This window comes from Gambusia affinis, linkage group LG01 (genome assembly GCF_019740435.1).
Source record: "Gambusia affinis linkage group LG01, SWU_Gaff_1.0, whole genome shotgun sequence".
NCBI classification, from domain to species: domain Eukaryota; kingdom Metazoa; phylum Chordata; class Actinopteri; order Cyprinodontiformes; family Poeciliidae; genus Gambusia; species Gambusia affinis.
In genome coordinates this window covers 41,695,388-41,722,585 of record NC_057868.1, presented here as the reverse complement: position 1 = coordinate 41,722,585, position 27,198 = coordinate 41,695,388, and the positions used below count along the sequence as shown (strand labels likewise).

General features: G+C 49.1%; 2 protein-coding genes across 8 annotated transcripts; one reads left to right on the top strand and one right to left on the bottom strand.

Moving 5' to 3' along the window:
• On the bottom strand, positions 1–14,061 carry ptpn18 (protein tyrosine phosphatase non-receptor type 18). 6 transcript variants are annotated; one of them, XM_044138352.1, is made up of 16 exons: positions 14,048–14,061; positions 7,869–7,977; positions 7,673–7,749; positions 7,502–7,597; positions 5,685–5,723; positions 5,492–5,560; positions 5,357–5,419; positions 5,148–5,290; positions 4,623–4,689; positions 4,312–4,389; positions 3,986–4,078; positions 2,996–3,048; positions 1,866–1,982; positions 1,017–1,189; positions 863–937; positions 1–379 (listed from the first exon to the last, which is right to left on the bottom strand). In XM_044138352.1, the coding sequence occupies exons 2-16, from the start codon at positions 7,975–7,977 to the stop codon at positions 306–308; spliced, it is 1,326 nt and encodes a 441-aa protein (XP_043994287.1). In that variant the 5' UTR covers positions 14,048–14,061; the 3' UTR covers positions 1–305. The 6 variants fall into 6 exon arrangements, with proteins under 6 accessions (XP_043994287.1, XP_043994209.1, XP_043994051.1 ...); XM_044138274.1 differs by lacking the exon at positions 14,048–14,061 and adding an exon at positions 12,770–12,903; XM_044138116.1 differs by lacking the exon at positions 14,048–14,061 and adding an exon at positions 12,557–12,724 and having other exon boundaries at positions 5,357–5,416.
• gripap1 (GRIP1 associated protein 1) lies at positions 13,381–27,066 on the top strand. 2 transcript variants are annotated; one of them, XM_044137752.1, is made up of 29 exons: positions 13,383–13,752; positions 16,139–16,205; positions 16,284–16,345; positions 16,526–16,552; positions 16,626–16,733; positions 16,803–16,959; positions 17,075–17,241; positions 17,318–17,357; positions 19,376–19,458; positions 19,535–19,582; positions 19,657–19,688; positions 20,112–20,159; positions 20,489–20,588; positions 20,752–20,829; positions 21,092–21,184; positions 21,311–21,445; positions 21,525–21,620; positions 21,703–21,813; positions 21,916–22,017; positions 22,087–22,200; positions 22,284–22,361; positions 22,433–22,528; positions 23,396–23,452; positions 23,521–23,620; positions 23,731–23,861; positions 24,410–24,526; positions 24,615–24,708; positions 24,821–24,993; positions 25,718–27,066. In XM_044137752.1, exons 1-29 carry the CDS (start codon positions 13,705–13,707, stop codon positions 25,799–25,801), a joined length of 2,646 nt encoding a protein of 881 aa, XP_043993687.1. In that variant the 5' UTR covers positions 13,383–13,704; the 3' UTR covers positions 25,802–27,066. The 2 variants fall into 2 exon arrangements, with proteins under 2 accessions (XP_043993763.1, XP_043993687.1); XM_044137828.1 differs by lacking the exon at positions 21,092–21,184 and having other exon boundaries at positions 13,381–13,752.
• The last annotated feature ends 132 nt before the right edge of the window (positions 27,067–27,198 follow it).

The window sequence follows — 27,198 nt, the reverse complement described above, 5'->3', positions numbered from 1 at the left end:
TGCTGTTCCCATTTTTATTGAAGCTGAAGCCACATCGGAAAAGTTTGTGAATTATGGGTCAAAAACTCTGTGTACAAAATCTGCAGATAATTTTCAGACAAATTAGATCAAATTTAGTTTGTTAAACTTGACATATTTCAGTTAAATCATAAACAAATTGAAGCTCTGGTTAATTTTTAAACAAAAACAGAGCGTTAAAAGATTACAGTAACTGAACAAATCACAGTAATGTCAGTCGGCTAAATGCTGACCACTCCGGCTGCCTACAGTGATTCCAGATGGGTAACTGGTCCAGTTCAACCAGTTCACCTCTCCATCCGTCCCCAGGCCGCCGGAGGATCTCTGGGTCCTTTTGGCTTCTGGATGCGACAGTTAAAACCTGACAGAAACCAGAACAAAACACATTACTTTTACTGGAAACCCAAAGGCGCCGTCTAATTCCTGAAGACAAAAACATTTAATGTATTTCTCCTGACTGTGCGACGTGAGGCACAGACTAAAAGCAGTTGAGTTAAATAAACCCGGTGCCTAATTCAGCTTATATAAAGATAAATAACTCAATGAGAAACCATTTCTAAAGTGACGGACACAGAGAAGAAAGAAAAGAGGAGAGGACAGAAGATAACACTCTGGTCTGCTTCTGCACCTGCAGAAAGAGAGAAAAACAGAGAAACCATGGCAACAAACATCTGCTTAACAACAACAATGTCACTGAGAAGCACAGGGTGCTGATTAACATGCTTATTGGCAACTGGAGCCAAGCAGAGAGAATCTGAAAACACAAGAATCTGTGTGTAAAGTGTGTCTGTGCTCGCTGAGCAGCAGGTGAGCCACAGAGCCGATCTGCTCCAGGTGAACTGACCGATGCCTCCAGGTGTGAAGAAGCTGCTGACGTCTGAGGCAGGAGAGGAAACGTCTTCATAGTCGTCGTCTGCTTCTGTTGGGAAACACAAGTCACACGGTCACACCTTCAGCCCCGCCCCTGCAGACACCTGGCTGCCGCTGCAGGGACTGACCTGGCACCAGGTGAGGGTCCTCCCTCTGATTGGTCGGGGCGGCGATGTCGTAAATAGGCGAAGCTGAGGGGGGCGATGTCAGCGGCTTGACCTTGGGCTTCACAGCGCTGTAGATGGGAGCTGCAGACGTTGCGCTGAAGTCGTTGTCATAGTGATGGGATGGCAGCACGGTTCTGGAAGGAGGAAGGAGCTGATTAAAGATGGAGGAAATGTTTTCATGCCCCCCCCCCGGTACTAACTGCAAGCAACGCACCATGCTACTACCTTTGCAAAAAAACATCAAGTTTTGAAACATTTTCCTCACTTTTATTCACGATTCAGCAATTTTTACATTAGCTTAGCATAAATGCTCCTCTGACCTTCTGCTTCGAGGATGCTGTAGCTCCTCTAGCTAGCGTAGCTTGAGGAGCTACAGCATCTGAATTAGACTGGCAGCCAAACAGAAAAATCTGAATGGAAAAATAACATTTCAAAGATTTAAACTTAGATTTCATCATAATGACTAAGTTAGATTAAAAACCTGTTGGATTAAATCTTATTTTTGACCTTTTTTCCATCTCAGTTCTCCCTTGGCACCCCTGGTGGTCTCCTAGAGAACTGCAGCCCCCCCACTTTGAAAATCTGGGCCTGCTTTGGTTTCATTGGTCCAAAAGACCTGGAGGCCGCTGCTTTATCAGGGCTGAACTTTAACCTTTTGCTCCCTGCACACTGCATGGACACACTTCCATCCATTGACTGCAACCGGGCCAGAACCTCAGTCCTGGTCGTGCAGGGACCAAACAGTATGAGGACTGCAGGTCCGTGGAACCAACTGGGTCTGAGGTTCTGGGTACTGGACCGGACATCTACCTGGTTCCTGGGTTGGACCTGGGCGTGACCACGGAGGAGTAGGATGGTTCTGATGTGGTCCGGTGCGGCTGCTTGGCCTTGTTGACCACAGCGTAGGTGTCATTCATGGCGGTTGAGCTGTGGACAGACAGAAGACGAGTCAGAGACAAACGGACCGGGTCGAGGACAGACTGGCACCTTAGAGCTCCAACATCAGGACATAAACGCAGCAAAAATGTTCTTTAGTTAAAGGATTGGGTTCAATCTGGTTCTGGTTCGGAAACTAACTTCAGTACCATAAACTCCAGAATATATTCAACCTGGATCCACCAGCCAGTAACCATTAACCAGTTATCAGTAACCATTAACCAGTTATCAGTAACCATTAACCAGTTATCAGTAACCATTGCTTCTTAAAACTCATTTTTATTCCTTGGCATTTAATTGAACTTTGTTTTTATTCATTTGTGTTGTTGTCATTCTTGTACAGCACTTTGGTGCAGTTCTATGCCTGTTTTAAAGTGCTATATAAATAAATTTGACATTGACATTGACCATGAGCTAGTTACAATTAAACAGCAACCACTAACCAGCAAGCAGTAACCAGTAACCATTGACCACTAACCAGTAACCAGTTACCATCATGGAGGATCTGATGGTTCATCGTCTTCTGCTCAGAGAATCTCGACCAGCTGAATATTTGCGTTTCTACAGGAAGTTAATCTGCTCTCCACTTCCTCATCCAGCTGTGTGGTCGTCATGGTTACGCTAAACTTCCTCATAAGGAAGACCTAACAGCTGATCTCTGAGATCTTCCTCTACACCCTCGTCTTCCCTTTCTCCTCCCCAGCGCTCCTTGTTTCCTAACTCCATCTTTTCTTGACCCTCCTCCTCCTCCTCAGCCTGGTTGTCACGGTAACATGGCAACATATGGAGGTGGTGGGATGGCGACTAACAGAGGAGGTGAGAAAGTGTTAATTCAACACCTTGGGGTGAAACAGCCCATCTGTCTCTGTGGCCCGCAGCTAAACACACACACACACACGCACACGCACACCCACGCCCACACACACACGCACACACCTAAACACACACACACGCACACACCTAAACACCCACACACACACACACACACACAAACTGATTTCTACCTGCTAACGGATGAAGATGTAGCTGCTGAGGTTTTCTTGTCTCGTTTTTTCACCTGGAGACAGGAAAGGATTTGAATCAGTGCAGGGTTCTGGAAGGTTCTGGAAGGTCCTGGAAGGTCCTGGGAGGTCCTGGGAGGTCCTGGAAAACTACCTCATTGAAAAAACATTTGTTCCAGAAACAAAAACATGAATCTCATCCAGATGTTTTCTGATTAGCATCTGGAGGAAGAACAAGACTAGGAGCCTCCTCTGAAGACCAATGAAAGCGCAGCTGCTGCAAGATGGCCTAGTCAAAGTCAGACTGAAGGAAACTCCACCATCTCCATCTGTATCAGAGGTTCATGTTGGAGAAGCGGTGGATCACAGAGCTGCTGCAGAAGGAGCAGGCAGAGGGGTCGAGAGGTCAGGAGGCGGTCAGCCTGCAGCCGACGGTAGCGAACCGACGCTCCACAAAGACATTAGTTTGTATTGAGTTTGAATAAAAGTGTCATCACCTTCGCACCCTTCAGACGGAAGGGTGCGAACGCCACACCGCCTCTTTCACAGAGATTTCTGTCTGAACGGAGAAGGAGGAGATATTCAACCTGATCAGCTGAAGAGTGGAGCGAAGAGACCGGAGCGAGTCAGGAAGCGACTAGCCGAGAGCCGATCCCACCGATCAGCCGCCGTCCTCCTGGTCTCCTTCTGTCTGTGATCTCAGCCGCTTGTTGTCAAGCTGCAGCTCTAATTTTCATACAGGAAGTCAGTACACCACTTCCTCTTTCTGCAGTGCTTTGAGAGGACTTCCTCCAGCGTTGCACACTAGAATCTATTTGTTGAGCGGCAGAGCCCAGAGGGCGGTGGCGACGGCGGCGGCGTTACCTCCGGCAGGTTGCTGTAGAGCCGGTCCTCAGGCGTCTGCAGGAAGCGCTCTTCCTCCAGCGTTGCACACTAGAATCTATTTGTTGAGCGGCAGAGCCCAGAGGGCGGTGGCGACGGCGGCGGCGTTACCTCCGGCAGGTTGCTGTAGAGCCGGTCCTCAGGCGTCTGCAGGAAGCGCTCCAACATGCTGGCGGCCGCGCTGAAGATGAACCCATACTGGTCCTGGAAACACAACCGCAGTCAGAAACACTCCCCGGGTCGCCCCTGCTGGTGGAGGTGGAGTCATGCTCTGGGCTGGGGTCTGCAGCCTTCAGGCCCGGTCCAACTCCCAGACCCGGCTGTCCAGCTCTGGACCGAGCTGGCCCAGGAGAGACAGCTGGAGACGGGTCCGCATCATGGAACCGCAAGGAACCCGCAGGGAGATGCTGCTGACCAGAACCAACATGGAGTCCTACCTTGGTCTGGACCGCCGAGGGTCTCTGTCTCCGCAGCAACAGGACCAGGTCCAGGATGCTGAAGTCCTCGGTGATCCTCTGCAGGAGGGAAGAGACCATCACAGATGAAGCCTTGCAGAACCAGAACCAGAACCAGAACCATGTGATGAAGCTCACAGGTCTCCTCCAGGTAAACTATGGGATGGATTCCAGATGGTCAGTGACAAAACCTCCAGGTTTTTCCCTGTGACCTCTGCTTGACCTCCTGGCAGTGATGTCACCGACCAGCTGGGCTCCTGCTGGGGGAGACCTGCTCTGTTGTCATGGGTTACCTTGGTAACCAGAAGGTCATGGATGTAGTCCAGAGCGCAGATGACTCCTGTCCTCCCACAGCCTGCACTGAAACACACACATACACACACACACACACACAGACACACACAGAGACACACACAGAACAGGAGGCTGTGAATATGCAGCAGGTAACACCTGCTGTTGATGCACAATGGACATGATTAGTGCATCTGCTAAGTGTGTGTCTCTGTGTGTGTCTCTGTGTGTGTGTGTGTGTGTCTGTGTGTGTGTGTGTGTGTGTCCTGTTGAATGTTAATGACCAGCTGACCTGTAATCAGCCTGTTGGCACAAACAAGCTGCAGAGATGATGTGAAGTTTAGCACTGATCAGAGGACGACACAACGTCTCACTATGTCTGTCTGTCTGTCTGTCTGTCTGTCTGTCTGTCTGTCTGTCTGTCTGTCTGTCTGTCTGTCTGTCTGTCTGTCTGTCTGTCTGTCTGTCTGTCTGTCTGTCTGTCTGTCTGTCTGTCTGTCTGTCTGTCTGTCTGTACCTCTGTGTACCTGCAGTGGACCAGGACAGGAGAGCTTTCGGCTGCCTGGCTGCTCCTGGCTCGGTCCAGCAGGTCCAGAATCCCGGTTGTCTCATAGGGGACGTCGTGGTCAGGCCAGGACAGGTACTGGAACTGGACCAGCGAGTGGACGTCCTGCGGGAGAGGAAGAAGAGTGAGGAAGGTGTGACCTGAGCTGGGGCCAGCAAGGTGAGCGCCTACCTGCTGGTAGCAGACCACCAGGGTTCGCACCACCACGTCCCGGTTGGGCCGCGACTCCACCTGCTGGACGTTCAGAGGAACAACACGTCACATTCGGCACGCAGGACGCGGAAGACGAGAGGACCGGGCCGTTACCGTGGTGACGGCGAAAGGTCCAAACGCTGCAGACTGATGAGGAGCTGCCCAGTAGCACTCACATTTCCTCTGCAGAACCAGAACCAAACCTCTCTGACTCATGTTTTATACACGTCAGCCATAAATGTCTCAACAGGAAAAAAATATGAACACTTTAAATAATTTGAATAAAAATAAGAAAATGAAACTATACCTTTCCCATCTCGATCTCCCTGCAGGCCATGACTATCACCTGAAACACAGAGCCAGAAGTTAGTCTGTCCCCAGAGGACAACTGTGGACAGGTGCAGCAGGTGCAGCAGGTGCAGCAGGTGCAGCAGGTGCAGCAGGTGCAGCAGGTGCAGCAGGTGCAGCAGGTGCAGCAGGTGCAGCCTTCTGTCCTAGTGGTGCTGAACCTTCCTGGTGACTAAACGAGTCGGTCAGATGTAGAAGTTGAAGTTCACCTGTTGGTCTATCAGCCAATCAGTGGCCTTCCCTCCCCGCTGCAATGGCCGCCGCCAGGAGATGATTAATGCTGCTTTCAGACCATCCAGGATTAGAGTCCTGAATCAGACTCTACTCCATTTGTCTAGAAAGTTTGATGTTTTTGGGAAGTCTGAATGCAAATTTGAATTCCAAAACGGACTTAAAAAGCGACCTCTGCTTAGCCTAAAACCCTCGGTCTCGGTCCGGTTGAAGTGAACTCTGAAACGGTAGAAAACCTGTCTGAATGCAACCTGACTGGAGGCCGTTTCAACAGCAGGAAGTTAGCAACAGTGCAGGGCATTCTGGGTAATATATTACTCTGCTCTGCGGGTTTATGAAAATGCGTCGGTTGTCATATCAACGGGTTTGCGTGCCGACATTAAGCAAGGAAAAGCAGAATATAAATGGTTTGAAGTTGTTTTACAACTTTTTATCAGCTTATTGTCCCTTTGCTGTGGCGCTCTGCAGCTGCTGTCATTTTTATACCTTTAAATGACAAAAACTGAACTAATCGCCTCGTTTGTTTGAACATAATCATCAAATAGGATGGAGGAAGTTGCTTAGTCCTCTCTTGCATCTTGATAGAAACTAAACTGTTTATAGATTTATATCAAGGGAGAAAACTTACAAGCATCAGCAATTTCCTCAGCTTTAACTGAAGCCATGTTTATCGAAATCGGGTCAGAAATAAAGGCGCTGCATCATTTTGTGACGGATTGCTGCTCATCCCGCGTTGGAACGGCCTGGTTTTAGTGGACAGACTCACCGCCTAGTAACGGCGCCTGCAGGAGCGTCGCTAGCATTAGCGGCTAACAGGCGATGTCCAGACTAGTAATGAAGATCAATGAAGAAATCCTACAGCCCCTAAAATCTGACACTGCTCCGTTTTTAGTTCTTGGTGCAGCGCCTCTACAGGCGACAGGGGGAACACGGGTTTCAGTTAGTTTTAGTTTGTTTGACTCAGTGCGGTGTGAATGAGAACTAGAGTTCTGAAAATGTAACAAATGTTGCAGTTTTAGTCCCCAATCAAACCGAGTCTACCGGACTATTCAGTCTGAACGCTCTCTAAAGTTCAGCTCTGAGCTTAAATTAGAAAATACATTCAAATAAATCTTATAGAAGACGTTGCATTATTGTTTTTTGCTCCTTGAGATCAGGAGGAAGGCGATGATGAAGCTTTTTGTCTCAGTCTAATTTCTGGTTCGTTTTTCAGGTTTGATCTGAAATAGGTTCATCTTGAAACGGTGACTGTACCAACCAGCCGGCAGTGCCCTTTGACCCCTGGAGCACCAGGTCCCAGAATCTGTGTGCAGGTGTTATGAACCCTGCTGAACACATCAGTTTCATCTTCCTTCTGATTGGTCCCGTGGCTTTGTACGGGGTCAGAGGCCAAACTGCTCCTTTGACAGGAACCAGAACCAGCTCAGCTGGCGAATAATTAACTTCACTGCAACAGTTTCCTGTAGGTGAAGGAGGAGCGCCATGTTGGAGCTGGGGAGCAGACTACTTCCTGGGGACCAGACTACTTCCTGCTGGTACACTGACCTTGATTTTGTGCTGCCAGATCATCCTCCAGAAGTCAGTCAGAGTGGAACTGAGGGGCGCCTGGGAGGCGATGTATCTGCAGTCACCCGACGCCCCCTACAGGACAAACAGTGCTGTTACAACCAGCTTTCCCACTGCAGCAGGAGACACCTGAGTGCTGAGCTGCACCACCTGGACAAAGCTGGCGTTGATGTAGTCGGAGTCAGAAGCTGAAGTCTGCAGAGACAGAACCACCCGGGTCTGATCATCTGGATGGAGAGACGGGGTCAAAGGGCAAAGAGGCGTTAGAGCCGAGCGGGAAAATACAACACACTTCTACTGGGCAGAGAAAAGAGACGATGAGGATGGAGGGACGGTGTCTTCATACATGGTAGGATGTCCTTGTATCGGTTCTTCTTGGCGTTCTCTTTTAGGGATCCAACCTTTGTGGTCAAACCGTGAGCTTTCTTTAACTGGAGCGACTGGGAACGCACCATCTGCACACACACACACACACACACACACACACACACACACACACACACAGGCAGCAGGTAGGTGAGGGGAGGTGTGTCACAGATTCAGGTGTGTGAACTGATTTCTGAACATTTTCTGTAGTGGTGATGTTTGCCAAAGAAACATCCAATAAAAGTTCCTTCAGCCACTAAGAGGTTCTGGGTCCAGATTCTCCACGCAGCCAAAAGAACTTTAATGTCCAACTTGTTAACTGTCTTGATTTTCCTTTTCAGCAACAATTACAGTTCAAACTTTCCTTTGTTCTCCGGTCTACTTCTCTTGCTGTGGTAGAAACCACGAGACCCAAATGTCTGCTGGTCCTTTACCAGACCACAGTGGACCGACCCACAGTGGACCGACCCACAGTGGACCGACCCACAGTGGACCGACCCACAGTGGACCGACCCACAGTGGACCGACCCACAGTGGGTCGAAATTTAAGAATTAACTAACAAAATCCAAATGGATAAAGAAATAAAGAATAAATAACTCCAACATTTTCATTAAAAATCTTTTATGATCTTTGGTTTTTAATAATTGCTTCCATTTATTATTTGCTTTTTGTTCTTTATATCATGGTTTATTTTTGTCATTTTTACTCTGATTTGTAACAGAATTGATTGTTGTTTAATTAACCAAGTATTTCAAACTGGTTTTCTTAACTGGGACTTAGCTTACTGGAAAGAGCATTACCAGTGAGATTTATAAACTCTGCTACGTGTTGCGCTAGCCAAGACCAGTCAGGACCAATAAATACTGAGGGGTCCAGTAAGGGACTGGGCCCATCTGGTCAGAACTGGGAGCGGAACTGGTTCCCCTGCTGTGTGACCGCTTCATGATGAACCGGCAGAAACCGAACGAGGAAGCAGAACTTCCTGTGGCTCAGAAAGCAGAAGCAGAGACCTAGTTCAGAACCTCAGAACCAACAGGGACCAATGGGGACCAGTAGGACTGAAAGGGACCAACCTGAGCCAATCGGACCTCAACAGCTGCTCTGAGTCATTCAATGCTGTGGAGTGGTTTTGGGTCACAAGAAGTAAAACCAGAACCTCTCACTCTGATGAAGGTTTGACCGTCGTGTACAGAACCACGGCTGGAGAAAGCCCAAACCAACATACCCTGACCCTTGACCTCTGACTTTCAGGCACGGTGGAGGAGGGATGGTGCTGTGAGCCTGTTCTGCAGCCACAGGCTCTGGTTCCATGATTTGATTGGATCAAAAATCAAATCAAATTTTATTAGTATAGCCCATTTCAGCATCAAGGCATTTCAAAGAAGTTTACACCAAATCAAACACAGAAACACAATGAAGCATAAAATCAATAATCAAAACACAACATTAAATCACGTTCTGTCATTGGATGAATCATGAACTGCTGTGGGTTCTGTCTGCCCAGTCCAAACAGTCCAAACCAGTACAAACCAGTTCAAACAGTCCAAACCAGTTCAAACAGTCCAAACCAGTACAAACCAGTCCAAACCAGTACAAACCAGTCCAAACCAGTACAAACCAGGCCTAAACAGTTCAAACAGTCCAAACAGTCCAACAGTCCAAACCAGTTCAAACCAGTCCAAACCAGTTCAAACCAGTTCAAACCAGGCCAAACCAGTTCAAACCAGTCCAAACCAGTTCAAACCAGTCCAAACCAGGCCTAACCAGTTCAAACAGTCCAAACAGTCCAACAGTCCAAACCAGTACAAACCAGTCCAAACCAGTTCAAACCAGTCCAAAACAGTTCAAACAGTCCAAACAGTCCAACAGTCCAAACCAGTTCAAACCAGTCCAAACCAGTTCAAACCAGTCCAAACCAGGCCAAACCAGTTCAAACCAGTCCAAACCAGTTCAAACCAGTTCAAACCAGTCCAAACCAGTTCAAACCAGTCCAAACCAGTTCAAACCAGTCCAAACCAGTCCAAACCACTGTAAAACAGTCCAAACCAGTCCAAACCAGTTCAAACCAGTCCAAACCAGGCCAAACCAGTTCAAACCAGTCCAAACCAGGCCAAACCAGTTCAAACCAGTCCAAACCAGGCCAAACCAGTTCAAACCAGTCCAAACCAGTTCAAACCAGTCCAAACCAGTCCAAACCACTGTAAAACAGTCCAAACCAGTCCAAACCAGGCCAAACCAGTTCAAACCAGTCCAAACCAGTTCAAACCAGTCCAAACCAGGCCAAACCAGTTCAAACCAGTCCAAACCAGTTCAAACCAGTCCAAACCAGTCCAAACCAGTTCAAACCAGTTCAAACCAGTCCAAACCAGTCCAAACCAGTTCAAACCAGTTCAAACCAGGCCAAACCAGTCCAAACCAGGGCAAACCAGTTCAAACCAGTCAAACCAGTTCAAACCAGTCCAAACCAGTCCAAACCAGTTCAAACCAGTCCAAACCGGTCCAAACCAGTCCAAACCAGGCCAAACCAGTCCAAACCAGTCCAAACCAGTCCAAACCAGGCCAAACCAGTTCAAACCAGTTCAAACAGTCCAAACCAGTACAAACCAGTCCACACCAGGCCAAACCACTGTAAACCAGGCCAAACCAGTTCAAACCAGTCCAAACCAGTTCAAACAGTCCAAACCAGTTCAAACAGTACAAACCAGTTCAAACCAGTCCAAACCAGTCCACACCAGGCCAAACCAGTTCAAACCAGTTCAAACCAGTTCAAACCGGTCCAAACAATCCAAACCAGTACAAACCAGTCCAAACCAGGGCAAACCAGTTCAAACCAGTCCAAACCAGTTCAAACCAGGGCAAACCAGTTCAAACCAGGGCAAACCAGTTCAAACCAGTCCAAACCAGTTCAAACCAGGGCAAACCAGTTCAAACCAGTTCAAACCAGTTCAAACCGGTCCAAACAATCCAAACCAGTCCAAATCAGTCCTAACCAGGCCAAACCAGTCCAAACCAGTTCAAACCAGTCCAAACCAGTTCAAACCAGTCCAAACCTGTTCAAACCAGTCCAAACCAGTTCAAACAGTCCAAACCAGTACAAACCAGTCCACACCAGGCCAAACCACTGTAAACCAGGCCAAACCAGTTCAAACCAGTCCAAACCAGTTCAAACAGTCCAAACCAGTCCAAACCAGGCCAAACCAGTTCAAACAGTACAAACCAGTTCAAACAGTCCAAACCAGTCCACACCAGGCCAAACCAGGCCAAACCAGTTCAAACAGTACAAACCAGTTCAAACAGTCCAAACCACTGTAAACCAGTCCAAACCAGTTCAAACCAGTCCAAACCAGTTCAAACAGTCCAAACCAGTTCAAACAGTCCAAACCAGTCCAAACCAGGCCAAACCAGTTCAAACAGTACAAACCACTGTAAACCAGGCCAAACCACTGTAAACCAGTCCAAACCAGTTCAAACCAGTCCAAACCAGTTCAAACCGGTCCAAACCAGTTCAAACCAGTCCAAACCAGTCCAAACCAGTTCAAACCAGTCCAAACCAGTACAAACCAGTCCACACCAGGCCAAACCAGGCCAAACCAGTTCAAACAGTACAAACCAGTTCAAACAGTCCAAACCACTGTAAACCAGTCCAAACCAGTTCAAACCAGTCCAAACCAGTTCAAACAGTCCAAACCAGTTCAAACAGTCCAAACCAGTCCAAACCAGGCCAAACCAGTTCAAACAGTACAAACCAGTTCAAACAGTCCAAACCAGTCCACACCAGGCCAAACCAGTTCAAACAGTACAAACCAGTTCAAACAGTACAAACCAGTTCAAACAGTCCAAACCAGTCCACACCAGGCCAAACCAGTTCAAACAGTACAAACCAGTTCAAACAGTACAAACCAGTTCAAACAGTCCAAACCAGTTCAAACAGTCCAAACCAGTCCAAACCAGGCCAAACCAGTTCAAACAGTACAAACCAGTTCAAACAGTCCAAACCAGTCCACACCAGGCCAAACCAGTTCAAACTGTTCAAATAAGTTCAAACCAGTTCAAAACAGGCCAAACCAGTCCAAACCAGACCTTTGACCCCTGGCCGGTTCCTGCTTGTGTTTCCGCTTTGCCTGGTGGTAGGAAGGTTATTGGTTTGAATCCCAGCCAGGCCGTTCTCCCTGAGCCTGTGTGTTTCTCTCCAGGTACTCCTCCAGTAGCATGCTGGTTGCACAGCACGCCTCCCCCGACCCCTGACCTCTGACCCCCAGCAGAATGTACACTGCAGAAGATGTGTGCAGAGGTTTCTGTGATAAACTGATAAATCAGTAAATTTTAATTCAGCTTTAATCCTCTAGAAGTTTCCTCACCTTCCTGTAAATTCTGCAGAAATCCCAGGGAACCCAGAACGGTTCCTGGTGGAACCCCAACCTGAACGACCAGGCAGTGAAACAGTGAAATGTTTAGAAAGTGCCTGCATACTTTAACCAAATGAAGCCGGCAGCATCTTTCTGCCGGTTTGAATAACCGGCTCAGAGAAATGCTGAAACACTGGCAGCTTTTTCCAGGGAAGTTTCCCTCTGAGGCAAACAGGAAGAGAACAAACCGTTTCCCTGATGCTCCAGGCCCAGCGGTGCCGCCGTCAGGAGTTAAACCCGTTTTCCAGCGGTGACACTGACCTGGTACTCCCGCTCTACGGCGGCCGGGTCCACGGCCCTCAGGGCGGACAGCAGCAGATCCATGACCAGCTCCGGTCAGCGGCTCACTCTCACTCTGACTGCGTCTCAGTTCTGTCTCTGACTTTAACCGTCAGTTAATAATTCAGCTCCTCGCTCACCTCACAACCAGGAAGTGAGGAACCTGAATGAAACAAACCGCTCCGGACTGATTACCTCACTGGCTTTTATTGTGCCACTTCATCACAGAAGGCCGTCCTTCCTCAAACACACAGCTGCTCTCTCACTGTGGAGCCGCGTTTCACCTGCAGCCGGTCGGAACCGGGCCGGTTGCAGAACCAGAACCCGGCAAACAGAAGCAAACAGAAGCAGTCCTTTCAGCCAAACACCGGCAGACAGAAAACTACTGCAAACCTTTCAAAGGAGAAGAGAAAGAAGAAGCCTGACAGCGGAAACTACCATGAAGAAGAACCGAGAGGCCAGCGCCAAAAACACAACAATTTAATAAAAACGTGAAAAAAGCACCAAAGATGTAAATGAATATGTCACCATTTTAAGAAATCTGCAAGATATAATCAGCTAATTTATCCCATTTCAGATTTCTATTATTGATTCAATGATGAATTTAGCTGAAAATTGAATGATCATTTTAATTTGTCATTACATGTTCAAAGCCTATATAGATATAAAGTAAATATGTTAGTTATTTGTAGCAAACTGAATTTCTCATCCTTAGTGGGCGGGGCTAACGCTGCTCAATGGTGATTGGTCGGCAGTTAGAGGATTTTCTTACAGGTTTTATAGTGAACTGGAAATGTTCACCATAAATCGTTTGAAGATATAATTAGTACAATTGACCTTGATAATCACATATTCAGTCACGTGATTGGGTGTTTGGCACAGTTATATAAGTAGATACGATGTTTTTATTCAAGCTATCGATGAATGGATGCAAAAAGCGGCCACAGTCTAAAGAAACCCCTTCAAGAGACGAGTCGATCCGGTTTTAGCCGACTATGGGAGCCTGGCTGTTGGAATGAGCTCAGCAACAAAGTGAGCTCTGAGCTGCGTCTCAGTGTCAGAGTGAGACCTCTGTCCTCTCTGCCCATCTTCGCCGCTGCTAGCCTGCTAGCTAGCAGGTCTCCGGGAACATGGCGGCGTCGCAGGCTCTGTCCGAGGAGGAGTTCCACCGGATGCAGGTGAGAAGGAGCGGCGGGAGGGTCCTCGTCGGTCAGCAGGGTAACTGTCAGGTAGCAGGCACACCCGAAGGGAGCAGCGGTCGGGCGGAGCGTCGCTGCCGGAGGACGTTAGAGCTCCGTGCTAACCTTTAGCCGCTCATCTGGAGCGGGTAACTGAGCTAGCTGGTCGGGTCTGTGGGGCTGAGGATGCGGGGTTGGAGGGCTAAATGCGTTTATCTGGGGCTGTGATGGGCAGAGGTCTCAGTCTGAGCCGGGACCCCTCTCAGAATGATGAACACTTTCTACTAGCTGTCACCTAGCTAGCCTCTGTGCTGTTGACCGTTATGTCTCTGTCAGCTGACAGTCACCGGGTCTGAGGGACGCAGCTGGCCGCGTTCAGGTCCAGCTGTCTCGGCCACAGGTGGAACCAAGAGCCGCTGATGTCAGCATGAACCGGACCGAGGAGGTGATGGTGTTTAAAGACTAACAATCATCAGAGTATTTAATTCCAGGAAAAATTGAGTCATCAGTCAGGTGATGATGGATGACCCGACCAGGACATCCGGGTTCAGACGCAATTAGGAGCAAAGTTCACTTTCTTCATCAGCCCTCACATGTTGGACGTTTCAGGAAAAGAAAAGTCAGTGGAAGGTAGATAGTCAGAAGAAATGAAGGTGATGCGTGCGATCAGAGGGTCACTCCAGGTTGGAGACGTGAGGAAAGCCGGATCTAGAGGCTGTAGGGAGAAATGAAGACAGGTGATCCAACACGGAGGTCCCTGAATGGAGCAGAAGAAGATGGAATATTTAATGTGCTCAGATGGGTGATTGTAGGTTTCTTAGCTAACTTTTTAGTTTCTGGATGAAAATAAATAGTTTGAAAGAGCTACAGAAGCTATCCAGAGGTCCTGGTGAAGAATGTTTTCAGGTCTGAAGCTCTGGGATAGTTAAAGTCTTTAACATCTAAAGAATTTAGATATTAGTGTGGCACATCATTTAATATTTCAGTAAAATCTACAACATGCAGTTACAAGAATCTAACTTGGCACAGACGTTCCTGGGGACTTGGTGTTAAGAAATTCCCCAAATTGTCACTGGAAGATGAAAGATGTCTGCTATAGCAGTGATCCCCAACCTTATTACCACCACAAGGCCTGGCAGTTTTACTGCAACTCCCTCCCCGTCCGATTGTTGCTTGCGATAATCGTAACAGATCATCCTGTACTGTGAGGTGTGTCACCTGGTCCAGTCGGTAGATCGTCTGACCGCTCCGATCTAAAGTCGGCCATATTCAACATCGTCTTGGCCTTTTTTCGAGTGGCCTTTTATTGTGGGCAGTATAAGGTACACCTGTACACTAATCATGATGTCAGATCAGCATCTTGATGTGCCACACCTATGAGGTGGGATGGATTATCTCAGCAAAACAGAAGTGCTCACTATCAAACATTTAGACAGATTTGTGGACAACATTTGAAAGAAATGGTAATATTGTTTATCTGGAATGAATTTTAGATCTTTGAGTCCATCTCATGAAAAATGGGAGCAAAAACAAAAGTGTTGCGTTTATATTTTTGTTGAGTGTATATATATATATACTGTATGTGTGTGTATTTATATATATATATATATATATATAACTATATATATATAGTTTTTTTTCTGTTGGACAATTAGAAAAATGTGCACCATAATGGAGAATGTGCATTTACAATAAAATCGTCATTTCCAGTGGTGAGCAACTAACTAAAAAATGCTAAATATGAAAAACTAGCAGACGCTAACTGTAACAATTAAGATGACTGTCTCAGTGTCAGAGTTCATGAAACATTCTGATTGGTCATCTGGGACTGTGGTCTGTCTGAGCTGTTGCTCGTCCCTCACTGGTCAAGATTTTGACCCCATGACCTCAGATAAACCTGGGTCATGTGACTCATGGCTCACCTGTGCAGGTAGACCACGTCCTGCTCTGTATGTTAATATTTACTGATTGGAGCAAGCAAACAAACAAACCGTCGGATCAGTTGCTGGTTCAATCACTGATTCAGGATGTTGATCCTTTGGAGAGCCTTCAGTTCAGCTCCACCCGCTGCAGCTCCTGCAGCTGCAGTGAGAATCTACTAGAGGAAACGTTTCTAGACGGTCTGATTTCATCTTTGGTTCCAGGAAGAGCAGAGTCGGAGTTTATTGCCATGGTATCAGACTCCTCTACTGATGATGTGTCAGTGTGTTGCCAGGTTAACTATTTCAGGGTTAGTTGAGCCTGACATTGGCTGGTGAACAGTTATGCTGCGGGCCGCGATGTTTCACTGCATCCATGTTAAAGACTCCAGTTATTCCAGAGCTTCAGACTGACTAGAAGGGGAAGCTGGTTCCTGTTAGCTAACCCCTCTGTTTGTGCTTTTCAGGCTCAGCTGCTGGAGCTTCGGACTCAGAACTACCAGCTGTCTGATGACCTCAGGAAAAACTCTGCAGGTAAAACACCAGCCCACAGTATCACTCTTCCTCCACCATGTCAGTACTGGTATAAACTAACTTCTGTTTCTGTTTCAGAGCTGAACGCCGTCCGCCTGAAGCTCAGCGTTCTGGAGAGAGACCTAGTCAGAGCTCAGAAGGTGATTGGCTGGTTCCCAGTTAGTTTCCGGTTAGTTGGTTGCCGGTTAGTTGCCAGCTGGTTGCCTGTTAGTTCCCGGCTGGTTGTTGGCTGGTTGCCGGTTAGTTGCCGATTGGTTGCCGGTTGGTTGCTGGTTGCTCTCTTTCTGCCTCTACTGATTTCTGTCTCTTTTTTTCTTCAGGCTGTAAACAAGAGTAAAAAGGCTCAGGTGAGTTCCGCTCTTGGTTGCTATGGTTACCAGGCACTGTGACCCCATCCTGACCCCAGGTGTGTTGCTGCAGGAGGTGGAGGCTCTGCTGAGTGAGAACGAGATGCTGCAGGGGAAGCTGCACAGCCAGGAGGACGACTTCCGGCTGCAGAACAGCACGCTGATGGCCGAGCTGTCCAAGGTAGGGAGGGCGACCTCTGTGCGACCTGAGGTCACCTGAGGTCACCACAGCCTGACCCCTGTTCCTCAGCTCTGCACCCAGATTGAGCAGCTGGAGACGGAGAACCGGCGCCTGCAGGAAGGGGGCGGAGCTTCTGGGCCCCCTGCTGACTCCACCCACGGCCCCGCGGACGGAGAGCTGCTGCGCCTGCAGGCTGAGAACGCCGCGCTGCACAAGAAGCTGAGGAGTGAGTCTGACGGGAGGGTTCTGGAGGTCCGGTCCGGTCTGGACCAGGCGGGTTCATTTTGGTTCAATCCGCTCCGTTTCTGACAGATGTTTCAGTCGCTCCTCTTCTCCTGCAGCTCTCCAAGAGCGTTCTGATGGGGAACTGCAGAAGGTGCCCATTGCCCATGGCGACCAGAGCGTTGCCACGGAGACAGATGGGCCAGCTGGCACCAATGGAGTCTCTGATGTGGCAGGGGGCGGGGTGGGGGCGGGGCCAGAGGGAACCAAACAGAGGGAGGAACAGGTGAGTACCTGCAGCAAAGCTGGACCACAGAGTTCTGTTCAGTCCGACCCGGTTCTGACCCGTTTCTGTCCCTCAGATTCAGAGCGGCCTGCAGCAGTCAGAGCAGCAGCGTCACGGTGAGTTCCTCTGCGTTGCTACATGAGTCGTCTCAATTTAAATATTTTATTTTATTTTTCCATGTAAGCTGATTCCATGTAGATCCACCAGAACCGGGCTTACTTCTGGTCCTGAACAAAGCCCGGTTCTGGTTGGTTCTGGCTGATCCAGAACCACGCTGAGCGATTCTGATGGTTCCCACTTGCTGCTCAAGATGCTGAGGCTCCAGACGTTTCCATGGAAACAGATGGTCTATTCATCAGTAACTGATGAATGGACTCCAGAACCGCTCCAGGTCCGGTTCTGGTCCGAACATAGACCCTGTTCTCCTCCGGTTCTCCTTGTGGTCTGAGCAGCGAGTCGGGTCATCAGGGTTTCCCCCAGTAAAGCTGCTGAGCCCGGCGGTCGGTCCGCCATGTTTTACTATTAAAGATGTTAATTAGACAGGAAATGTAAAAATATTACTGGGTCATTAAATGTTACTGGAAAACATCTCCAGTGAAACTATTTAAACTAGTCTGAACAACAAATCAAAAAGTATAATTAAAATGAATATTAATTATTTGCAATTTGTTTAAACCAAATCAAGTCAGCGGCTCCATCGGGCCCCCAGGGCTTCAGGGGCCATAAATGTTAATATGTCAACATTTAAGATCTATAAAAGTAACATTTATTTACTGAGATGATCAAAGCTGCTGAATTTGATTTAATGGTTTCAACATAAATTAAAAGATTTAAATTGTTTAACATTTAAATGTAGGATTTTATGGAGTTGGCAAGTTTACTTTGTAAAAGTTCAAAGAACAATATTCAAAGTTAAATTGTTTTGTTACCATAGCAACAATCTGATGCTGTGAGTTTAATCTTTGAGTTTAATTTATTTGTTCACAAATACAAATGAATAAACTGTAATTATACCCGATTGTTTTCAGGTTGGCCAGTTAATCTCCTCCCTCCTCCCAGATTAAATCAACTCAGAAGCTGTTAGAGCTGCTGATGTTTTAGCAGCAAAAGGGGCCCCTAAATCAGATTCTGCCCCAGGCCTCATGCAGCCTTGGACCGGCCCTGCAGGATGAGTTCAATCTGCTGCACTGAGCAGAGATGAGCAACAAACTGAGATTTAATTCAATGCTGCTAATGCTGCAGATTAACTGACCAACCTGAAAAGAGTCACAGAAACCGTTTTGGTTGCTCAACTTTAAGGGATGAGATTTTCAGATCTCACATGAACTCTGACTAGTGGACAAAGCATTTGATATGGTTTGTTGCATCGTGTAACTGGAAAAATAATACTAAAAATAATATAAAACCAGCGGGAAGCGTGACTACGAGGAGAGCGTGAAGCTCCTCACCGGCTGAACCTGCATGATGAGGTTAGCGCTGGTTCGTTAGCCGCCGACGCTCCGACCAACCGGGAACACAAACATGAGCTTTACAGGGCGACAGCGCCACACGCTGGGCAGTGTGGTGAGATGGAAAGGCCGCACACAAAGATAAATCATTCTCACAGCGACTACAAGTTATTCCTGTGGTTCATAGAGCTGCACAACCAGCGCTAACACGGTGGGTTTTAAGCTCCTACCTTGATGTAAAGTTCTCCAAAGAAACATGATTCCTCACACGGGGTTGATGGAAAATTAATACAGGTCAGCCTGAGTCCACTTTGAGTGAAAGGAGGCGCGTGATCTGTGCTGAGGTCAACTTAGGAGAGCAAGCAATGGCCGGGCGCTGAGGCGCCAGCTGTGTGATTGGTCCGCTCTCCCGGCTTTGAATGCATCAACTATAAATTTGAGGAATTAATCTGTTCCGCCAGTGAAACGCTCAGAGCAACGCTTCCAATCCGGATTTTAAAAAGGGGGAAAAAAAGTGATTTTTTTAAATTAATTTTTTTTCCTAAAATCCAAAACAAGTAGCGCTTGGCCTGGCGGGGGGGTTAGTAAGGATGGCGGACCGCCAGGATGTAATACAACAGGATGTAATACAACAGGGATTCTCTCCTGGCAGTGGCTGGTCAGTTCCAACTCCCTGTTTGTTCCAGAGCTGCAGCTGCAGATGGAAATGGAGCTGAACACACAGACAGAGGAGAAGAGGCTGCTGAGGGAGCAGCTGCTGGCCCTGGAGGTACACACACCGATACACACACCGATACACACTGAGAGCTGCAGCAAAGTAATCCCCCCACTCCCTTTCCCCCAAGACGTCCCGGTTGGCCGACGTCTCCAGGTTGCAGGAGGACATCATCAAGGTGAGTCCTGGCTGCAGCAAGTCAGCTGGAGGTCAGGAGGTCACGATAAGTAATGACTGTTGCTTCTGTTTCAGCTGACGGACAAGATCAAGAAGAAGCAGGAGAGGTGAGGAGCCGGGGGGCAGAGAGGGCGATTAGGGGCCCAGGGGGGCGATTAGGGGTCCAGGGGGGCGATTAGGGGCCCAGGTTAGCTTCACACTGTGGGATCAAAACTGTCGATCACCTTTAGCATCCAGTTATAATCAATAATTGCTCCAGCTGATCTGCTGTTCAGTTTATTAGAAACATTGAAGCGTTTTAATTTGCAGAAAGTCGAAATAGATCAGCTCCAGTTCAGAAACACTAAAGCTTCTAGTCCATCAGGGTCAGAGGTCATGATGATGAAGACTCTGAGGAGAGCATCTGCATCATCACCACCGTGTGAGGCTTTGTCTCTCCAGCAGGGGGCAACCAAGCTCCAGAAGCCCGGAAACAAACTAAACTGAGCTTCTCTTCCTGAAGTTGCTGTAACTGTTGCGTTGCTTTGCAGCTTCCAGCGCCTGCAGACGGAGAAGGAGGCTCTGTACAACGACAGCAGGTCAGAACTGGAGCGGTGCCTGATGGGAGAATAATCTCTGGATCGGTGACATCACTTCCTGTTGACTTTCTGTGATGACATCATCATGAATTATTGTGAAACTTGAGTTAAATCTGCATATTAATTAATTTGATCATTTATTTAGTATTAAGGAGCATTCATTGTTTTTATATTCTCTGCTTTAGAAGGAAGGGTCCAATCAGAACACAGTATTCTCTAAAAACGGGTCACAGTCCGATAAACTGGGCCCAGTTTACAGAACCGGGATCAGTCCGACCTGGATAAACAGAATAAACAGAACCGGTCCGACCCGCTGTGTCTGTGTTCAGGACGAAGATCGACGAGATCAACCAGAGGAGAGAAGAAGAAGTGAAGGCGGCCAACCTGCGGCTGCAGAAGCTGCAGTCAGATCTGACAGCAGCCAATCAGGTGAGAGCTCAGACTGTGACATCATCAGTGACTTTATCAACCCTTCCGTTAGCAACAAGCTGTTGGCAACAAGCGGTTAGCTACGAGTGGTTAGCTACGAGCTGTTAGCTACGAGCTGTTAGCTACGAGCGGTTAGCAACAAGCGGCCTCCATGTTTGTTCAGGTGGCAGTGGAGTTGAAGGAGCAGCTGGAGAGCAAAGAGACGCAGCACCAAGCGGCTCTGCAGGCCCTGAAGGACCAGGTAACTACTGTCCCTGGACCCTGGGGGGGCAGTAGCTACGCCCCCCCAGGGTCAGGGAACTACCTCGCTGTCTGCCTTTCTGCTTTTTGCCTCTAGTGAATAATTCTCTCTGCTTGAACCTGAATCGGGTTCTGGTTCTGCTGCAGTTCTGCTTTCTGACCCGATCTGCTCCTAAATCTAGCATGCTTTCTCTCAGCATTCACTCTTCTTCTCCTTTCCTTGGCTTTCCTCTCTCTGCCGCCCCCTGTCTGCGGTACTGTAGGCGGCCAATCAGTGCGCACTCAGTCAGGAGCAGGTGGACAGCGTCCTGCAGGAGAACGACGCTCTGAGGACGAACCTGGCCGCTCTGGAACAGGTAACAAAGCGCCACCCACAGGAAAGCTGCCGTCACTGCAGAACGCCCAGAACCCTCCGTCCTCCATCCAGCGGCTCGATTCCTGCAGAACCTTCAGGGTACTGACTACTGTTGACCTATGTTCAGATCCAGACATCCAAGACGCAGGAGCTGAACCTGCTGAGAGAGCAGCAGGAGGTGCTGGCGGTGGAGCTGCAGCAGAGGAGGGCGGAGCAGGAGGGCCTGCTGGCCCAGAGGGACGACCTCAGCTCCCAGTTGCAGGTAGCGCCTGGAAGGTTCTGACCCGCCGCCACTAACCGTCTCCTTGTGGCTGACCCGACCCGCCTCTTTTCCCCCACAGGAGTCCAGCTTCGCCAACAGGAAGCTGCTGGAGCAGCTGACGGAGGAGACGCAGGAGAAGGAGCAGCTGCTGGCGGAGCTGGAGGAGGCCAGGAAGGTAGGAATGCTTACACACACCTTACACACTCCCTACACACACACATAACCCCCCCCCCCTAACCCTAACCCTCCCCCTCCAGACGGCGGAGAAGCGGAAGGCCATGTTGGACGATGTGGCGTCTCAGCTAAACCAGGTGAAGTCTGACCACAAGGAGGCGCTGTCTGACCTCAGGCTGCAGCATGAGAAGGAGGTGAGAGCAGTGCTGCAGGTTTCTGGCTTCTAAGGACCTGTGAGGTCCAAACATTACTTTGACTGGGCCGCCTGAAGCTGATTGGTGCGTCTCGCCCCTCAGGTCCTCGGCGTGAGAGCTCGCTATGAGAAGGAACTGCGGGTTCTCCACGAGGAGAAGAACCGCTCCGAGGAGGAGATCCGGCAGCAGCTCAAGGAGGAGAAGGTTCTGGTTCTGGTTCTGGAGCAGCGGACCCGTCCGGGCCGGAAGTCTCACATCCGTTCTGTGTTTCAGGGCCGGACCAGAGAGATGCAGGGCCTGCAGCAGCAGCTGGAGGACCTGCAGCAGCAGCTCCAGGCCATGGAGGGAACCAGGGGCTGGTTTGAGAGGCGGCTGAAGGAGGCCGAGGTGGGTCCAGCGCCGGCCCGGAACCGGCACCGGCAGGGTCGGCTAGCAGAACCGCGACTTGATTGCTGTCTGTGTGTGAGCAGGAGAACCTGGAGACGAACGGCGAGCGGCACCGGCAGGACGTCCAGATGCTGCAGGAGGAACACGGCCAGCAGCTGCAGGTAGCCAGGGTCAGGGGTCAGAACCGCTGACCTCGGGCGGTTTATTTATGTCCGATGTTTGTTTCCTGCAGGAGAAACAAGCTGAGATGGAGGGATGGAAGCAGCAGCTGGTGGAGGTGGAGAAAGAGAGAGATGAAGACAGAGAGACGATCAGGAAGCTCAGACAGGTGAGATCATCGTCGTCCTCACTGTCAGCTGCTAGTTTCAGCACTTCCACAGAGAACAGAAGCTACTGAAGCTGCCAGCAGCGGCCGCCATCGCTGTCACGCGTTTCCACACTATTCCACTAGGGGGCTCAGTTGAGGCGTTTTGTGCTCACCAACCTGTTGATGTGCGTTGGGTTCTAGTAGTGAGCTTTTCCACCATGCGCTCTGTTCCTCGCAGTGCCTGCTGTGGTCAACGACGCTCAGTATTGGAGAACCGCCGGGTTCTGGTACCGATGGACCCAAATAAGCCCAGATATTAAATAGTCTTATAGAAATTAATTGCTGGCCCAAACATACTGATGAAGACTCAGATCAACGTATTATTTCACTGTGCATGTAAATATAATTACAACCTTTTGGATCTAGGCGAGGCAGTCAAAAGCTGAGAGAAAAACGCGTTTCTCTCTTTAATCTGTATTTCAGAGCAGCTAGCGGCTAATTCATCGTCATTCTGCTGATAAACGTTGATCAGACTCCTCCATGCTGAGCAGCTCTCTCTCTGAAAGCAGGAAAACTGACATTCTAAACGCTCCACGTGGTTTTGGATAAATCACGAGCCAATCAATGAATGCAGTCAGCAGCCAATCAGATGGCTTCTGTGCCGTACCTCCATCTGTCCTGCTGGTTCTACCGCTGAAGTAGGTACTAAAGTCTGAGCCGGGCCGACCCGGATCTGCTCAAGGAAAACAAATCTGGTCGAAGAGAACCGGACAGAACCTGATAGAGGCGGGCCTTTGGTTAATCTTCCAAATTACCTTCAGTCTTAAAAGTTTGGCCCAGGCGGCCGGGTCCTGGTCCATTCAGTCAGAAATCTTGTTCCTGCTCCAGGAGCTGAAGGACACGGTGGACGGCCAGCGGATCCTGGAGAAGAAGGGCAGCTCTGCGGTGAGTTCCAGCCGGCCCGCAGCAGGTGAGAGTTGTGCGGCGCCGACTAACGCTAGGCGTCTCTGCAGCTGAAGGACCTGAAGCGGCAGCTGCAGCTGGAGAGGAAGCGGGCCGACAAGCTGCAGGAGCGGCTGCAGGACATCCTGACCAACAGCAGGACTAGGACAGGTAAACGCACCTGAGGCAATGATGTCATCACCTGCTGGGCTCACCGACCTCCAGAATCAGGTGCGGTTCTGTCCAGCTCTGTCGGTTCTGTCCAACTGTTTGTCCTTCAGGTCTGGAGGAGCTGGTCCTGTCTGAGATTAGCAGTCCCAGCCGGACTCAGCAGACCGGAGACTCGTCCTCGGTGTCCTCGTTCTCCTACAGAGACGTGATGAAGGACGTGCAGCCGGCCAATCAGAACAGGGTGGGTCAACTTTTTCAGCTGCTGCTTCTTTTACCAAAACTTTCTGAGCTGCAGAGAGAATCCATGTTAAGAGACATTCGAATTGATGGGCCCCTGTAGCTGTTGGTGCTACAGCGGCTCTCAGAAAGCCCCTGACTGCAGGTCCAGAGTAGCATCCTGCCTGCTCCTGTGATTGGCTCTCTGTCTGCTGGAAGTTCATCCTGAGCTCTTGCCTGGGATTCGGGGTCACAGCTACCCCCAGAGGACGGGTCTGGTTGCTATGGTTACGCCTCATTACGACAGTCCGCAGGTAAGAAGAAGGCCCAAGGACCAGAGACAAGAAAAGAAGATTTCAGCTGTTCCCTCCAGCAGGGCGCCATCTTGATACAAATGAATAATAATAAAGCAAACCGGCTGAGATCAGCTTTATGGATCCATGTTGGCCGGAGATAAACGTCAACGCATCAACAGCTTCCAGGTTTTTTCCAGGTGTTTCCCAGAAGTTGGTGTAGAGCAGGTGAATGTTGGTAGGTGTAGGTGACCTCTGACCCCAACATGTCTCCGTCCAGTCCGGCGCCGGCAGCCCGCAGTCGCAGCGACCCGCCGAGCTTTCTGATGACGAGGTCGGGGAACTGTTCCAGCGGCTGGCTGAAGTTCAGCAGGAGAAATGGATGCTGGAGGAGAAGGTGAGCTGTTGCTGTGGTGATTGGATCCGATGAGCCGTTGCCATGGTAACCACGTTCCCCGGTACTGACGCTTTTCCACCTGGTGCAGGTGAAGCACCTGGAGGTGAGCTGCTCGTCGATGGCCGAGGACATCTGCAGAAAGAGCGCCATCATCGAGACCTACGTGATGGACAGCCGCAGAGGTGAGAACGCCAGAACCAGAACCGGGCCGGGTCTGTTTCCCAGTTACAGCCTCCTTCACGGTTACCATCCAGAATCTTCCAGTCTCATCCTGACCTCTGACCTCTCTCATAGATGTGTCGGGCGGCGCATTGGCAGCTCACGGAGGCTCCCAAGGAGACAGAGGAGGTCTGGGCTCGGTGCTCAGAGATCTGGTGAAACCCGGAGACGAGAACCTTAGGGAGATGAACAAGAAGCTGCAGAACATGCTGGAGGAGCAACTGACCAAAAACATGCACCTGCAGAAGGTAGCTACGCTAAGCATGCTAAACAAGCTTAGCAATCGGAACACGCTAAATCCATCCATCCATCCATTTCCTGTTCACCCTTGTCCCTAATGGGGTCAGGAGGGTTGCTGGTTCCTCTCCAGCTACGTTCTGGGCGAGAGGCGGGTCACTCTGGACAGGTCGCCAGTCTGTCGCAGGGCAACACAGAGACACACAACCATTCACACACACACTCACACCTAGAGAGAATTTAGATCAGGGGTCTCAAACTCCAGGCCTTGAGGGCTGCAGTCCTGCAACTTTTAGATGAGTCTCTGCTGCACCTGAATAGAATAATGAGGTCATTAAGGTTCTGGAGAACTGATCTACACAAGGAGGAGGTAATTAAGCCGTTTCATTCCAGTGTTTTGTACCTGTGGCTCATCTAAAAACTGCCGGACAGCAGCCCTCCAGGACTGGAGTTTGAGAGCCCTGATTTAGAGAGACCAATTAACCTGACAGTCATGTTTTTGCTTAGCGATCTGAACACGCTACACTCTCCAAGCATGATAAACATGCTATACATTAAAGCTTTACTTAATCATCAGAAAGTCGATGCCGCTTCTTTAAAATATAGATTTTCTGATTTGTAAAAATTGGTTTATTTGTTTATTTGCATAAAATGATTGAAGGAATAATCTGCAGAAAGTGTTGTGGAGTGGAGTGACCTAAAGGTTCTGACCCAAACCTCTGTGTCTTCCTGCAGGACCTGGAGCTGCTGTCTCAGGAATTAGTCCGACTCAGTAAAGAGGGCGGTCTGGGTGTTAGCGGTGCTACCGGTTCTGGATGAGACTATAATCTGGATCCGTCCTGCTTGCTTCCTTCCTGCTCACTCACTGCATTCACAACCTGCTGGGGTCTGTCTACTTTCTGGAGCCGGTGTGGGCTCTGGTCTGGTTCGTGTCCATTTGGACCAGAAGGTCTCGGGGACGGAGGACGAGGAGCTCTGAAGACACTTGGTCTCATTTCATTTGTTGAATGTACTGTAATTAGACTGCACCGCTCACCTCTCTGGGTCCTGGCTATGATCTGGAGAATCTTACAGCATGCTGACCCCTGACCTCATCAATTCCTGTCTGAAACAGTTACCATGACAACTGAGCACAGACTGACAGCCAATCAGTGAGCTGGAAACACAACGCTGAACTTTACTACAAAATGTTTTGAAGACAGAACCAAAGATTCTATCGGATCCGCCCATCACTGCAGACGAACTGGGCCGCTTTCTGCCACCAGGTGGCACCAGAACCTTCAGGCAGCAGCTTGCATTGACCTGCAGCAGGAGGTCCGACTGGGTCTGGTTCTGAACAACCTATTCTGGTCCAGGTCAGTTTTGGGTTCTGTTAAACCAGAACCGGTTCTGTCCTTAATTGATCGATTCCCATGTTTGGACCTTCAGAACCGGCCTGATGAGCCTGTTGGTGGAAAACAGAAGGTTCTGTTGACTTTCACACAAAACCAGCTGATGTTCTGACCCAGAGTAGAACGGACCAGTAGGTTGGGGTTCTGCTGTCTGCTAAGTTCTGTAGCCCCTCCGATCCAGAACCGGACCCGCCGCAATTAATGACTAACACTCCAAGGGTTAGACTACTTCCTGGATTCCCCCCAGGACAGAATCAAAGTTCTGCAGCTGGTTCTAGTTTTAGCTCTCTTCTGGGCTGTGTCTACTTCCTGGATCACCTGGAAACATTTTCTCTGCTGTTCTACATGCGGAGTGCAGATCAGTCTACTTCCTGTAGAATTTGTATTTCCATTACGAGTTTGAACTTCTGACTTACTGACCATTGGGCTCTGACTACATACTGGACTCTGCTTTAGACTGATGTTTTGGGTGGAACCGGCTCTATTTTCTGTGCAGCTTCAGGAAGTTTGAGTTTTATCATCTGAAACATCTAATCTGAACAGGTTTTGTGTGCCGTTTGGATCAGAACCGTGTTTGTACCGTCTGGTTCTGTAAATAATCGCTGTGATTTAAAGAATAAACTATTTATGTTTAATCATCATGACGCTGATTATCGTATCCATGAAGAGAAATAAAACCCTGTTTGGAACCAGCGCCGGTTTCAGGAGTCATTTTTTGACCAGAAGTCGCCTTAACAGAATATTTTCCACATTTGACTGTTTTTGTTGTTTTTGTTTTTGTCTTTTTTTAAACGACATGAAAATTTTTAGGCCGTGGTTCATTTG